The following is a 16,401-nucleotide window of genomic DNA, read 5'->3' as shown; positions in this document are numbered from 1 at the left end:
TTAAGGCTCAACGTGGATAATTACCTGCAGCTCATTGGGTTTACCACCATATCCCTGTACTGCCAGGCAGAGGGGTAGCAGGGAATGAATTCTGGGGATCTGGTCTGTGGTATTAGGGGTCTGGTCTGAGGTCTGGAATCATTTTGCTGTTTAGGGAAATTATTTGGGGGTTTAATATTGTTGGGATGTATTTTATTTTTGGGTCTGGAGTTCATTATTGGGGTCTTATCCGCACAGTAAAGCCTGCACATATGACAACATGGGCAGATGTGGTGAGGACACAACTCTAGGACATGTAGTGTGACAATCAGTTGTGCCCTACACTCCCGACATAAATCTCAGTTTAGAAGGGGCCCCACCTTGACACTACCAGCTATTGGAACATGGGGCACCCTACACCCTCTCCTCCTAGCCTGGCACTTACAAGGAAGCTTCTGCGCATGTGCCGTAGATTCACGCTATTCTTTCTGCTGGAAATTGCGCAGACACGTAACAAAGTATGGGATTGCACAAATCCACGCGAGATTCTCCGTGCACGCCTGTAATATCGCAGCATTGACACTAGAGGGCGGGGGCGCTGGAATGTAAGAACTTATGTCCAAGGCCTCCGTGCCTGCACATGCGCCCAGAGAACCAGGAAGAGCCGTTTCCATGGTAACATGACGCCTCGCCGGCAGGGAGGAGAGTGGGCGGAGCCTCTACCACAGTCCCCGGCTGCAGTGTGGCCTGGCATTCGGCATGGCTCCCCCGTGCAGCTGGATGTGGCGCCTTCCTCGCTGCCCGCTGCTTGGCACAACTAGACGTCTGGGTAAGACTCGTATGGATAAAGCAGGGCATGGAACTACAAGTGCCAGCATGTTCTATTACCATGGCAGTATTGTGGTAATGCCCCTCACTGGCATGGCTGCCCTGCGCTCCAGGGCCATGTGCTTGTGCAGTGTATGTGTACACAGAGCTGATGTGATGTCTGATGTGCAGGTGCAGCGCGGACACTTTCCAGCAGCCGCCAGCCGCCCCGGATCTGTATAGTGGGCAGCGGCCCAGCCGGATTTTACACCGCTCAGCACCTGTTAAAGGTAAGACCCATCACCTGACAACCCGACACCCGCCTGGTGAGTGTCGCCTGGCATGTACTGATGGGGGAGATGTGGTCGGGCATCTCTGCCCTGTGTGTGGGCTGGCAGTAATACAGACCTCTGCTATCTATATCAGTCCTATAGATGTTCCTTTAAGAAGATTGTCCTACTTGCACTGATAACTTGGAGCACCAACCTGTGTGTATGGCAAAGGGGAAGGGTCAGTTTACACTATGGGATCCTTTGTCAGAAATGACCCCAAATCAGCAACATGTTTGCCATTTGACAGTTGTCTGATCTGATTTCCACAGACCAATTGCACTTGTGATGCACACAGAACGATCAGTGATAGATAGTGAGGAGTGAGCACTACCATGCTCTGGTGCTCTGTACTAGTGATGAGCGAGCACTACCATGCTCTGGTGCTCTGTACTAGTGATGAGCGAGCACTACCATGCTGGGGGGCTCTGTACTAGTGAGGAGTGAGCACTACCATGCTCAGGTGCTCTGTACTAGTGATGAGCGAGCACTACCATGCTCTGGTGCTCTGTACTAGTGATGAGCGAGCACTACCATGCTGGGGGGCTCTGTACTAGTGATGAGCGAGCACTACCATGCTGGGGGGCTCTGTACTAGTGATGAGTGAGCACTACCATGCTCAGGTGCTCTGTACTAGTGATGAGCGAGCACTACCATGCTCTGGTGCTCTGTACTAGTGATGAGCGAGCACTACCATGCTCGGGGGCTCTGTACTAGTGATGAGCGAGCACTACCATGCTCGGGGGCTCTGTACTAGTGAGGAGCGAGCACTACCATGCTCAGGTGCTCTGTACTAGTGATGAGTGAGCACTACCATGCTCAGGTGCTCTGTACTAGTGATGAGCGAGCACTACCATACTCGGGTGCTCTGTACTAGTGATGAGCGAGCACTACCATGCTCAGGGGCTCTGTACTAGTGATGAGCGAGCACTACCATGCTCAGGTGCTGGGTACTAGTGATGAGCGAGCACTACCATGCTCAGGTGCTGGGTACTAGTGATGAGCGAGCACTACCATCCTCAGGTGCTCTGTACTAGTGAGGAGTGAGCACTACCATGCTCAGGTGCTCTGTACTAGTGATGAGCGAGCACTACCATGCTCGGGTGCTCAGTACTAGTGATGAGGGAGCACTACCATGCTCGGGTGCTCAGTACTAGTGATGAGCGAGCACTACCATGCTCGGTACTAGTGATGAGGGAGCACTACCATGCTCGGGTGCTCAGTACTAGTGATGAGCGAGCACTACCATGCTCAGGGGCTCTGTACTAGTGATGAGTGAGCACTACCATGCTCGGGGGCTCTGTACTAGTGATGAGCGAGCACTACCATGCTCAGGTGCTCTATACTAGTGATGAGTGAGCACTACCATGCTCGGGGGCCTGGTACTAGTGATGAGCGAGCACTACCATGCTCAGGTGCTCTGTACTAGTGATGAGCGAGCACTACCATGCTCAGGTGCTCTGTACTAGTGATGAGCGAGCACTGCCATGCTCGGGGGCTCTGTACTAGTGATGAGTGAGCACTACCATGCTCGGGGGCTCTGTACTAGTGATGAGTGAGCACTACCATGCTCGGGGGCTCTGTACTAGTGATGAGTGAGCACTACCATGCTCGGGGGCTCTGTACTAGTGATGAGTGAGCACTACCATGCTCGGGGGCTCTGTACTAGTGATGAGTGAGCACTACCATGCTCGGGTGCTCTGTACTAGTGATGAGCGAGCACTACCATGCTCGGGTGCTCGGTACTAGTGATGAGCGAGCACTACCATGCTCGGGTGCTCGGTACTAGTGATGAGTGAGCACTACCATGCTCAGGTGCTCTGTACTAGTGATGAGTGAGCACTACCATACTCAGGTGCTCTGTACTAGTGATGAGCGAGCACTACCATGCTCGGGTGCTCGGTACTAGTGATGAGCGAGCACTACCATGCTCGGGTGCTCGGTACTAGTGATGAGTGAGCACTACCATGCTCGGGTGCTCTGTACTAGTGATGAGTGAGCACTACCATGCTCGGGTGCTCTGTACTAGTGATGAGTGAGCACTACCATGCTCAGGTGCTCTGTACTAGTGATGAGCGAGCACTACCATACTCGGGTGCTCTGTACTAGTGATGAGCGAGCACTACCATGCTCAGGGGCTCTGTACTAGTGATGAGCGAGCACTACCATGCTCAGGTGCTGGGTACTAGTGATGAGCGAGCACTACCATACTCAGGTGCTCTGTACTAGTGATGAGCGAGCACTGCCATGCTCGGGGGCTCTGTACTAGTGATGAGTGAGCACTACCATGCTCGGGGGCTCTGTACTAGTGATGAGTGAGCACTACCATGCTCGGGGGCTCTGTACTAGTGATGAGTGAGCACTACCATGCTCGGGGGCTCTGTACTAGTGATGAGTGAGCACTACCATGCTCGGGGGCTCTGTACTAGTGATGAGTGAGCACTACCATGCTCGGGTGCTCTGTACTAGTGATGAGCGAGCACTACCATGCTCGGGTGCTCGGTACTAGTGATGAGCGAGCACTACCATGCTCGGGTGCTCGGTACTAGTGATGAGTGAGCACTACCATGCTCAGGTGCTCTGTACTAGTGATGAGTGAGCACTACCATACTCAGGTGCTCTGTACTAGTGATGAGCGAGCACTACCATGCTCGGGTGCTCGGTACTAGTGATGAGCGAGCACTACCATGCTCGGGTGCTCGGTACTAGTGATGAGTGAGCACTACCATGCTCGGGTGCTCTGTACTAGTGATGAGTGAGCACTACCATGCTCGGGTGCTCTGTACTAGTGATGAGTGAGCACTACCATGCTCAGGTGCTCTGTACTAGTGATGAGCGAGCACTACCATACTCGGGTGCTCTGTACTAGTGATGAGCGAGCACTACCATGCTCAGGGGCTCTGTACTAGTGATGAGCGAGCACTACCATGCTCAGGTGCTGGGTACTAGTGATGAGCGAGCACTACCATCCTCAGGTGCTCTGTACTAGTGAGGAGTGAGCACTACCATGCTCAGGTGCTCTGTACTAGTGATGAGCGAGCACTACCATGCTCGGGTGCTCAGTACTAGTGATGAGGGAGCACTACCATGCTCGGGTGCTCAGTACTAGTGATGAGCGAGCACTACCATGCTCGGTACTAGTGATGAGGGAGCACTACCATGCTCGGGTGCTCAGTACTAGTGATGAGCGAGCACTACCATGCTCAGGGGCTCTGTACTAGTGATGAGTGAGCACTACCATGCTCGGGGGCTCTGTACTAGTGATGAGCGAGCACTACCATGCTCAGGTGCTCTATACTAGTGATGAGTGAGCACTACCATGCTTGGGGGCCTGGTACTAGTGATGAGCGAGCACTACCATGCTCAGGTGCTCTGTACTAGTGATGAGCGAGCACTACCATGCTCAGGTGCTCTGTACTAGTGATGAGCGAGCACTGCCATGCTCGGGGGCTCTGTACTAGTGATGAGTGAGCACTACCATGCTCGGGGGCTCTGTACTAGTGATGAGTGAGCACTACCATGCTCGGGGGCTCTGTACTAGTGATGAGTGAGCACTACCATGCTCGGGGGCTCTGTACTAGTGATGAGTGAGCACTACCATGCTCGGGGGCTCTGTACTAGTGATGAGTGAGCACTACCATGCTCGGGTGCTCTGTACTAGTGATGAGCGAGCACTACCATGCTCGGGTGCTCGGTACTAGTGATGAGCGAGCACTACCATGCTCGGGTGCTCGGTACTAGTGATGAGTGAGCACTACCATGCTCAGGTGCTCTGTACTAGTGATGAGTGAGCACTACCATACTCAGGTGCTCTGTACTAGTGATGAGCGAGCACTACCATGCTCGGGTGCTCGGTACTAGTGATGAGCGAGCACTACCATGCTCGGGTGCTCGGTACTAGTGATGAGTGAGCACTACCATGCTCGGGTGCTCTGTACTAGTGATGAGTGAGCACTACCATGCTCGGGTGCTCTGTACTAGTGATGAGTGAACACTACCATGCTCAGGTGCTCGGTACTAGTGATGAGTGAGCACTACCATGCTCGGGTGCTCTGTACTAGTGATGAGTGAACACTACCATGCTCAGGTGCTCTGTACTAGTGATGAGTGAGCACTACCATGCTCGGGTGCTCGGTACTAGTGATGAGCTTTCTTGTGTTTGTAGTATGTGCTTTGCTACCGCCGCAGTGAGCATCTTTCTTGTGTTTGCAGCATCACACACAAGCTACAGTGGATATTTATGAGAAACTGCCGGTTCCCTTTGGCTTGGTCCGTTTTGGTGTGGCACCGGATCATCCCGAAGTAAAAGTAAGTGTTTCTAAGCCTTATAATCTACAGCTGTAATATTCATGTTTGGTTGCAGTTAACCTGTCAGCAGAAATTTTGCACTAAACCTACAAGATTCCCCCTCTGCAGCTCGCGGGCTGCATTCTAGAAAGGTTCCTGTTGTTATTGTGCCCCCTTTTAGACCAAAATAAATACTTTATAAAGTGGTACCTTTTCGTATGCAAATCTTGTTAATCGAACACGGGGGTGGGCTGTCTGGTGTCCGTTATCCTGCCTCCTGCTGCTTTACGCCGTCCCCCATCGCTCAATTTCATACCTCATGACACCGCCCAGTGCTCCCGAGGTCTCGCGCATGCGCCGTGCCACTCTAGCGGGACTGTGCACAGTGTGACCGCTGGTGACGTGTTGCGCAGGCGTGAGATTATGGGCGGCGCTGTGATTTTCATCAGCAAGTACCCGCCCATAATCTCATGCCCGCGCTGTCCCCTCTGCCTCCACCGTTCTGCGCAAGCGCTGGCTTACATTTTAACAATTAATAAAAGAGTAGCAATTTTAAATATTTTTCTTATAATTAATGATGAGCGAGCACCTCCATGATCGGGTGCTCGATACTCGTAATGAGCAGTTGGATGCTGGGATGGGCGCAACTTGAGTACCCGAGTATAATGGAAGTCAGTGGGGAACTCAAGCATTTTTCCTGAAGATTTCCCAGAAAAATACATGAGTTCCCCATTGACTTCCATTATACTTTGGTACTTGAGTCGCATCCATCTGAGCATTAACTGCTCATTTCGAGTCCCAAGCATGGTAGTGCTCCCTCATCACTAATGAGTGCTCACCACTGCTCAATACTCGATCTAGGATTGGGGTGCTCGGACGCACTCATTGCTCAGCCGAGCATCGCAGGTGCTCCTATGTGTCATTCATGAACCACTGGGAGCCGACACCCCTGCTGAAGGCAGAGCACAGTACTGTAATGCGCAGGCACAGAGAAACATCAAAGACCACCCGCGCATGTGCACTACAATAGTTTGATCTGCCCTTAGTTGGGCAAATCAATATGCGCTTGTGCAGGAGCGCGATGGAGTCCTCTGTGTGGATGATGTAGGACGCACCATCCACATGGAGCTGGGAAGGAGGACGGCGACTGCACAGAAGAGAGGAGACACCAAATCAAGACCAATGATTCCCATTGGACCCGAATGCCCACAGGTGAGTATAATAAAGGTCTTTTTTGCATAATGTAGAACGACCTGGGTCTTATATACAGTATTCTAGAATGCTATCTATATAAGACCTCACCGGTGGTGGTCACAGCTCATACAGGAAAATCCTGGTGACAAGTTCCCTTTAAAAGATTACAATGTAGGGGCAATGAGGAGCCTTCAGTAAACCCCCTGGTTGCCATAGCAAACCACTGACACCTCATGATCTTGCCATAGTGGGACCTGAAGGGTACTGAAAAGCACCTCTATTCCAGGTGGATCCACTTAATTTACGGTATCAGAGATCCCAGGGACATTTAAGTAAAATCATAGAATTTGGAGCCAGCTCTGATCACTGCTATTAGAGGCTGGTGCTGGCTGTGTAACACTGCTGGTGCCTGCCGTGTATGGATCAGCCTCGCCTCCTGAGGCCACTCCATACAAACACACCATACATGTTGGGAAGGTTTTGGGTCAGCATTAAACCCAGTTTATTCATGTGGTTTTATCAATGTTTTGTGATGGGCACTGTCACAACTTCTTTTTCCAAGTAAAGGGTGCTTTGCACGCTGCGACATCACTAACGAGATATCGTCGGGGTCACGTTGTTGGTGACGCACATCCGGCGCCGTTAGCGACTGCGCAACGTGTGACACCAAGGATCGACGATCAACGATTGCAAAATCGTTAAAAATCGATGATTGTTGACACGTCGCTCCTTTTCAAAATATCGTTACTGCTGCAGATACGATGTTGTTCCTCGTTCCTGCGGCACCACACATCGCTGTGTGTGACACCGCAGGAACGAGGAACATCTCCTTACCTGTGTCCACCGGCAATGAGGAAGGAAGGAGGTGGGTGGGATGTTACGTCCCGCTCATCTCCGCCCCTCCTCTGCTATTGGCCGGCTGCCGTGTGACGTCGCTGTGACGCCGCACGAACCGCCCTTTTAGAAAGGAGGCAGTTCGCCGGCCAGAGCGACGTCGCAGGGAAGGTAAGTCCGTGTGACGGGGACTAACGATGTTGTGCACCACAGGCAGCGATTTTTCCTGTGTCGAACAACCGACAGGGGCGGGTACGCTCGCAGCGTGTAAAGTGGCCTGAACTCTAGGGACGTTTTCCCAGATCTGTAGTGAACACGAGATTAGTAACCACATCAGGTCACACAGGATAATGAAGAAAACCGGTCCAAACATCTCACACATTGTTTTCAGGGCAGGGTACTCATGAAGAACATCTTCTTTTATTGTGGAAAGTGTAAGTTAACCGTTCAATACATCAAGACTTTAAATGTTTACTGGTAGAAACGTATAAGCAATAATCGAGGATAGTGTGATACGGTATTAAAGGGACCCCAACAGCAGGATTTACCCCGATAATACAGTACCTACAAGTAGTCTTCAACCCCCTGCAGATTTAGCAGGTTTGATAAGATGCAAATAAGTTAGAGCCTGCAAACTTCAAACAAGAGCAGGATTTATTAACAGATGCATAAATCTTACAAACAAACAAGTTATGTTGCTTGGTTAAATTTTAATAAATTTTCAACATAAAAGTGTGGGTCAATTATTATTCAACCCCTCCCTAGGTTTAATATTTTGTGGAATAACCCTTGTTTGCAATTACAGCTAATAATCGTCTTTTATAAGACCTGATCAGGCCGGCAAAGGTCTCTGGAGTTATCTTGGCCCACTCCTCCATGCAGATCTTCTCCAAGTTATCTAGGTTCTTTGGGTGTCTCATGTGGACTTTAATCTTGAGCTCCTTCCACAAGTTTTCAATTGGGTTAAGGTCAGGAGACTGACTAGGCCACTGCAACACCTTGATTTTTTCCCTCTTGAACCAGGCCTTGGTTTTCTTGGCTGTGTGCTTTGGGTCGTTGTCTTGTTGGAAGATGAAATGACGACCCATCTTAAGATCCTTGATGGAGGAGCAGAGGTTCTTGGCCAAAATCTCCAGGTAGGCCGTGCTATCCATCTTCCCATGGATGCGGACCAGATGGCCAGGCCCCTTGGCTCAGAAACAGCCCCACAGCATGATGCTGCCACCACCATGCTTGACTGTAGGGATGGTATTCTTGGGGTCGTATGCAGTGCCATCCAGTCTCCAAACGTCACGTGTGTGGTTGGCACCAAAGATCTCAACCTTGGTCTCATCAGACCAGAGAACCTTGAACCAGTCTGTCTCAGAGTCCTCCAAGTGATCATGAGCAAACTGTAGACGAGCCTTGACATGACGCTTTGAAAGTAAAGGTACCTTACGGGCTAGTCTGGAACAGAGACCATTGCGGTGGAGTACGTTACTTATGGTATTGACTGAAACCAATGTCCCCACTGCCATGAGATCTTCCCGAGCTCCTTCCTTGTTGTCATTGGGTTAGCCTTGACTCTTCGGACAAGCCTGGCCTTGGCACGGGTGGAAACTTTCAAAGGCTGTCCAGGCCGTGGAAGGCTAAGGCTATGTCCGCACGTTGCTTTTTACCTGCTTTTTACCTGCTTTTTTGCTGCTTTTTCAACTGCAGCTTTTAATGCCAAAATGGTTGTGTTCTGCTTTTCAAGCAAAGTCTATGGGAATTTGGGTTTCTTGTCCGCACTATGCAGTTCAAACTGCAGCCTTTTTGTTGCAGAACGTTGGTCAAAAACTCAGCTTTGCACTGCAAAACCCAAATGGCAAAAACAATTGACATGTCAGTTGTTTTTGCCATTTGGGTTTTGCACTGCAAAGCTGAGTTTTTGACCAAAGTTCTGCAACAAAAAGGCTGCAGTTTGAACTGCATAGTGCGGACACGAAACCAAAATTCCCATAGACTTTGCTTGAAAAGCAGAACACAACCATTTTGGCATTAAAAGCTGCAGTTGAAAAAGCAGCAAAAAAGCAGGTAAAAAGCAGGTAAAAAGCAACGTGCGGACATAGCCTAACAGTAGTTCCATAAGCCTTCCACTTCCGGATGATGCTCCCAACAGTGGAGACAGGTAGGCCCAACTCCTTGGAAAGGTTTTTGTACCCCTTGCCAGCCTTGTGACCCTCCACGATCTTGTCTCTGATGGCCTTGGAATGCTCCTTTGTCTTTCCCATGTTGACCAAGTATGAGTGCTGTTCACAAGTTTGGGGAGGCTCTTAATTAGCCAGAAAAGGCTGGAAAAAGAGATAATTAATCCAAACATGTGAAGCTCATTGTTCTTTGTGCCTGAAATACTTCTTAATACTTTAGGGGAACCAAACAGAATTCTGGTGGTTTGAGGGGTTGAATAATAAATGACCCTCTGAATAAACTTTTCACAATTTAAAAAAAAAAAAATAAAAAAAGAAATAACATTCTTTTTTGCTGCAGTGCATTTCACACTTCCAGGCTGATCTACAGTCCAAATGTCACAATGCCAAGTTAATTCCGAATGTGTAAACCTGCTAAAACTGCAGGGGGTTGAATACTACTTGTAGGCACTGTATATTAGGGGCGCTTTATCACTCTCCTAATATCATTAATAATCCCTGTGTTGTGCCTACATGTTACATATGTGTGCTCCTACACTCCATTCTGTCTGTATGCAGATAGCTGAAGATGGTGTCCGGCTATTGTCTGCTGTCCTATAGAAAATGAATAGAGCAAAGATGCACATGCTCGACCTCCGCTCTATTCAGAGTGGGGCTCTACAGAACATTGTTCTCGAGATTGGTCCCAGCGACTGCGCTCCCAGTAACCAGCGAGAGATTCCCTATGAATAGGACTAATAATTTCTAAACATGGTATAAATTCCTTAGGCTGCGTTCACCAATGAGTATATGGCGAGTTTTTGATGTTACAGAATTTCTGTACATATAAATCAGATAGATAAATCAGGGTACTTGTATTTTTATTGTGCTTTTTTTTTTTTTTTTTATGCTGTGGTTTTTTTTTTTGTTTTTTTTTTTTAGCGTGTCATGCTTTAAATAAGCCTGCTTTGTTTTTTTTTTTTATATTTCCTGGTATTTGGCTTTGACAAATCTTTTTTTCATAGTCCTGTGTGGACTGTATGCATTTTAGTGCATTTCTGCAGTTTATGCAGTTTTATGTGCAGATTTTCTGTATCTACTGGAAAATCTGCACATAAAACTCAGCATACTTACAAGAGGAATTTGCATGTTGTGGATTTGAAACACACATCGTAGATCAATGATAAAATAAGAAAAAAAAAAACCCACTGAGTATGAAATTTTTACTGTATAAATCCCATTTACTTTGCTGGAGCTATAGAATGCTGCATATTTGACACATCAAAAATACGCATCAAAAACCCATAGGATCACAGCTTTACAGGAGTTGTCTCAAGAGCAAAGTACCGAATTTTTCGCTTTATAAGACGCACTTCTGTTCTCCCAAATTTTGGGGGAAAGTAGGGGGTGCGTCTTATAAGCCGAATATACGGGGGGTTGTGTGTGTGTGTGTATGTGTGTATATATATATATATATATATATATATATATATATATATATATGTGTATGTATATATATATGTGTATGTATATATATGTGTATATGTATATATATGTGTATGTGTATATATATGTATGTGTATATATATGTATGTATATATATATATATGTATGTATATATATATATATATATATGTATGTATATATTACTGCAGGGTCCAGGGGAGGTGGGGGCGCTGCTGGGGGCAGGTGAACGCTGCGGGCTGCAGCCTTTGATCTCCTGCTCCCACTCATATAATATGCACAGCCGCTGTCCATCTCCGGTGGTGCTGAAATCGCACCGCAGTGACGGGCTGGGGGAGCGGTGCATATTATTTGTCCCTGCGCCACCCCTGTGATTGCACATGCCCCCCTGTGATGGCACATGCCCCCCCTGTGTTAGATATGGCCCCCAGGCTGCTACTCATTCTAAAATAAAAAAGCTTTACTTACCCCCTCCAGCGTTTCTCCCCGTGTCCCTGCTTCCACTGTGATCAGGCACGCAGAGATCTCAGTCTGCTGTGCCGATCACATGACCGGCACGAAGAACCAGGAAGTGGAGGAAGAGAAGCACGGAGGGAGACAGGGGGGAGATCAGCGCTGGAGTAGGTAAGGAAAGAGTGTTTTATTTTACTATGGGCAGCAGTATGGGGGCGATATCTAACGCAGGGGGACTTGTGCGATCTATATAGGTGCCATGGGCAGCACCATGGGGGCGATATCTAACACAGGGGGACTTGTGCGATCTATAGGGGCCATGGGCAGCACAGGGGAACGTGTGCCATCACAAGGGGGCTATATTCAATATAAGGGGGCCATATCCAGATTAAGGGGGGCTAATTTTAGGATGGGGGCTATGAGGGACATATACCCTATATGATTTGCTAGAGGGACACTGGCATTATAAGATGGACCCCATTTAACATTAAAAAAAAAAAATTCTCTTTTCCTTCACCAAATTTGGGGGTGCGTCTTATAATCAGGTGCGTCTTATAAAGCAAAAAATACGGTACATTTTAATCAATAGATCTTGGAATAATAATAAGTTCCACAATTGGATGTGTTCTAAAAATGTTCCTGTACTGAGATAATCTTATATACAGTACAGTTCAAAAGTTTGGGGTCACGCAGACAATTTTGTCTTTTCCATGAAAAATCATACTTATGTAACAAATAAGTTGCATAACGAATAGAAAATATAGTCCAGACAGTGACGAGGTTAGAAATAATGATTTTTACTTGAAATAATAATTTTCTCCTTCAAACTTTTCTTTCGTCACAGAATGCTCCTTTTCAGCAATTCCAGCTTTGCAGACCTTTGGCATTCCAGCTGTTAATTTGTTGCGGTAATCTGGAGATATTTCATCCCATGCTTCCCCCCTCCCACTTGTTTGATGGGCACTCTTTGCGTACCATACGGTCAAGCTGCTCCCACAACAGCTCAATAGGGTTGAGATCTGGTGACTGGGCTGGCGACTCCATTACTGATAGAATACCAGCTTCCTGCTTCTTCCCTAAATAGTTTATGCATAATTTGGAGGTGTGCTTTGGGTCCTTGTCCTGTTGTAGGATGAAATTGGCTCCAATCAAGCGCTGTCCACAGGGTATGGCATAGCGTTGCAAAATGGAGTGATAGCCTTCCTATTCAAAATCCCTTTTACATTGAACAAATCTCACACCAGCACCAAAGCAACACCAGACCATCACATTACCTCCACCATGCTTGACAGATGGCGTCAGGCACTCTTCCTGAATCTTTTCAGAAGTTCTGCGTCTCACAGGGCAGGGCAGGTGACCTGGTGCCTCACAACACCCATGCTGCAAGGCAGAGCGCCCATGACTCCAGGCCCCACCGCCCCACTGACCCAAAACCACCATCACAGCGGACTCCCCTTCCACAAGCTCCCAGAGGTTCGCCGTGATGTGGCAGTGGGCTTAATACAGTCTGATCAGAATGTTAAACTAAGAACCTCATGTTCTAGTATTTAATTTTTGCCTAGCGGCTTTAGATCAAAGTATGACTTTGGGATGTGCGATTCATGTCTTTTTCTCCAGATGTGCTACATGGTTTGATTATACCACCTCTCCGGGGCCAGGGAGGAAGCAAAAGAGTATACAGACAGGATAACATGGGATTGCACCCCCTAACAGTTTGTTTTTTTTGTCACTGTTTAGTGGACTCTGGTGGTTTTCGTCCTGCTTTTTTTCCCTATCTCTTGCAATATCTGAGTCTAGATAGGACCATGATCGCCCTTTAGCGCAACCTGCACTTCTTTCACTTCTTTCTTTCTATGTATGTATAACTTGTAATACTAAGTTTTCCACCTTTCAGTCTGCTGCGAGTGAATCGGATCCTCCAGCCACCTAGTACTAGTATAGCCGTCCCAAATTCGCAAATGTTGTCTCTAGACGACCTCAAATTTCATCCTCATCCCAGTCTCCTGCACATAGGAGGCGCCCAAGTTCCCTTTTCCATCCTCATGGTCCTTTCTCTACACAGCACACAGATTCTAGTTTTAGTTTGAAGTACAGCTACGCCACCCTCTCCTGTTACTGAAACAGGGTAATTTAGGAGGGGTAAACGTGTGACTAGGTCTTTTTCTAACCATGAAGAATTTTTAGACGTTTTTCAAAGAATTTGGGAGCACCCAGACAAAAACACTTCCAGAAAAATAGTGACATGGAGGTGTTATATCACTTCCCAGCAGAGCTGGTGAGCTCTTGGTCTACTCCACCATAGACACCTCGGTATCTCACTTTACAAAGTAATTACTCTGCCTCTGGCAGAAGCTACGGCTCTAAGACGGGCTTTGCAAACTACGATATCGCAGGTGCAATGTCGGTGGGGTCAAATCGAAAGTGATGCACATCCGGCGTCACTCCAGACATCGTAGTGTGTAAAGCCTTTTACATACGATTTTAACGAGCGCAAAAGCGTCGTTATCGTATGATCGGTGTAGGGTCCGCCATTTCCATAATGCCGCTGCTGCGACGGTCCGATGTTGTTCCTCGTTCCAGCAGGCAGCACACATCGCTGTGTGTGAAGCCGCTGGAGCGAGGAACATCTCCTACCTGCGTCCCGGCCGGCAATGCGGAAGGACGAAGGTGGGCGGGATGTTTATGTCCCGCTCATCTCCGCCCCTCCGCTGCTATTGGCTGCCTGCCGTGTGACGTCGCTATGACGCCGCACGACTCTCCCCCTTAGTAAGGAGGCGGGTCGCTGGACAGAGCGACGTCGCAGGGCAGGTGAGTGCATGTGAAGCTGCCGTAGCGATAATGTTTGCTACGGCAGCAATCACAAGCTATCGCACCTGCGACTGGGGCGGGGACTATCGCTGCAGCGTCGGTAACACATTGTTACCAATATCGTAGTGTGCAAAGCCCACCTTAGAGTTCCATAGATAGATGTATAGAATCTGTGGTGAAGCCCACTTTTGAGGGGGAAGGTTTTGTCCTTTGTCCAACTTTGTCTGCCACTTGGATCTCAAAGGTGGTGATGGCATCGGCTAAGCATTTGCGTCAAAGTTTTTTGGGTAGCTCTCAGAATTTGGAGTTGGTTGAGATCCCTGATCTGTTTGCACACAATGTTCAGCAACTTTACAGGCAGCGGAGTGCTCTACCCAGGCGACAAGTAATTCCATGGTGATCTGCTGCATGCTCTGGCTTAAAGTGTGGAGGGCAGGCATAGCTTTGAAAAAATCTAATCACTAGCAGGTTTGCCATTCCAGGGTTCTCACTTATTTGGAACCAGGCTAGATAAAATAATTTCAGAAGCTAAAAGCGACAGAATAACCCTGCTTCCTCAGTCCAGAACCAGTCGTCCCTTTTGGAGGCAGGAGGCTTTTCAGGTTCGCCCCTCTTGTCAGTTTGCAGTCAGGTCGGCAGGTCAGACTGAACGTTCCTCAGTAGCATAGAATGACTTTTATATCCACTCCAGCTTGATACCCTTTTGAATCAAAGTCTAAGCCATCCAAAGGCAGCAGAAAAATAGATCATTGTTTGACGGGCAGCCCCCACTGTGGAGTTTCTCCCGGGTGGGTGGCCTGCTTCCTCCTTTTTCTGGAGACATCGCTTGGGGCAATCAGCGATCTTTGAGTTAGGGAAGTTATCTCTTCGAGTTACAGGATAGAGTTCAAGACCCTAACTCAGGATCCTTTCGTTCGTTCTCACCCTCCCAAGTCTTCCAGCTTGAGAGTCTGTTTTGACCAAGCCATAGTTTCCCTATTTTGGGCAAGGGTGATTGTTAGAGTTCTCTTTCAGAGCTTTTAAGGAGGTTTGATTTATTCAAACCTATTCATTATCCCCAAAAAGGACAGCTTGGTGCTGCCAATTTAAGATTTAAAGCATCTGAATAAATGGGTTCGGCTTTTTTTCCACTCTGGGAACAGCTTTAGGATGTCCCCCAATGAGATGAACGAGAAAAGAAGATTTTTGGTACTCCCTAAACAATCTGTTTTACAAAGTCTTCATTGGGGGACACAGATCCTCTCCATTGGTTGTCTGGTTGGGCATGCGTTTATATATTTTTCTTATCTTCTTAATTCTTTTTCCTTTTTTATTTTCCTCTTATTGCTTTCTCGCCTCTCAAAACTGAAGAGGTTTGACTTCAGCAGGCGAGGTATAGTCTTCTGGGGAGGAACTAATTTTTTTTAGCTTCAATAATAGTGCCAGCCTCCAGATGGCGGCAGACTATCCTACGGTTCTGTGTCCCCTAATGAAGCCTACAGAAACAGTTTTTACGGGGAGTACCAAAAATCTACTTTTTGTTCTTTTTTTTTTGTCTCCCTAGAAGACTGGTACCTTTTGATCACTTATTCTGTATACTGCAACACTATAGTATTTATCAGCATGGAAAGAGGTCATTTTATATTAAAGGACTCTCCCAATACCAAATATAGTTCAAATATGAGAAAATACACATCTATTTCCTCAAAAAGGAGAACCCATGTCCATAATAGATTAATTTTTATTTAGTAAATAGAAACAATCAATATTCAATGCACCACACAATAAAAATCTATATATATATATCTATATATATAATTGCCTTATTCTGTCTGTCTGTCTGTCTGTCTATCTGTCTGTCTGTCTGTCATGCTCCAAAATTGTGTCCTTACGGTGACACAAAGCTGATTGGCCGCTGGGCTCGCGATGGCCCCGCCCCCCGCACGTATTGGCCGCTGGCCTCGGCTCCTCCCCCCGCATGGATTGGCCGCTGGGCTCGGATCCGCCCCCCCCCGCACGGATTGGCCACCACTCACACTCAGGCGCACACTCAGACTCAGACGCACACTCAGACGCACACTCAGACGCACACTCAGACGCACACTCAGACGCACACTCAG

At 47.9% G+C, this 16,401-nt stretch overlaps 1 protein-coding gene across 1 annotated transcript in view; it reads left to right on the top strand.

Moving 5' to 3' along the window:
- Positions 1-615: 615 nt before the first annotated feature.
- FDXR (ferredoxin reductase) overlaps positions 616-16,401 on the top strand; it is a 79,184-nt gene continuing 63,398 nt past the window's right edge. The window contains exons 1-3 of the mRNA XM_075349660.1: positions 616-808; positions 979-1,076; positions 5,328-5,423. Coding sequence (XP_075205775.1) covers positions 739-808; positions 979-1,076; positions 5,328-5,423 — 264 coding nt within the window. The 5' untranslated portion in view covers positions 616-738. The remainder of the gene's footprint in view (positions 809-978; positions 1,077-5,327; positions 5,424-16,401) is intronic.

This window comes from Anomaloglossus baeobatrachus, chromosome 5 (assembly GCF_048569485.1).
Source record: "Anomaloglossus baeobatrachus isolate aAnoBae1 chromosome 5, aAnoBae1.hap1, whole genome shotgun sequence".
Taxonomy (NCBI): Eukaryota; Metazoa; Chordata; class Amphibia; order Anura; family Aromobatidae; genus Anomaloglossus; species Anomaloglossus baeobatrachus.
Note: the sequence above shows the minus strand (reverse complement) of the source record. Positions and strands in the feature narration are given on the sequence as shown.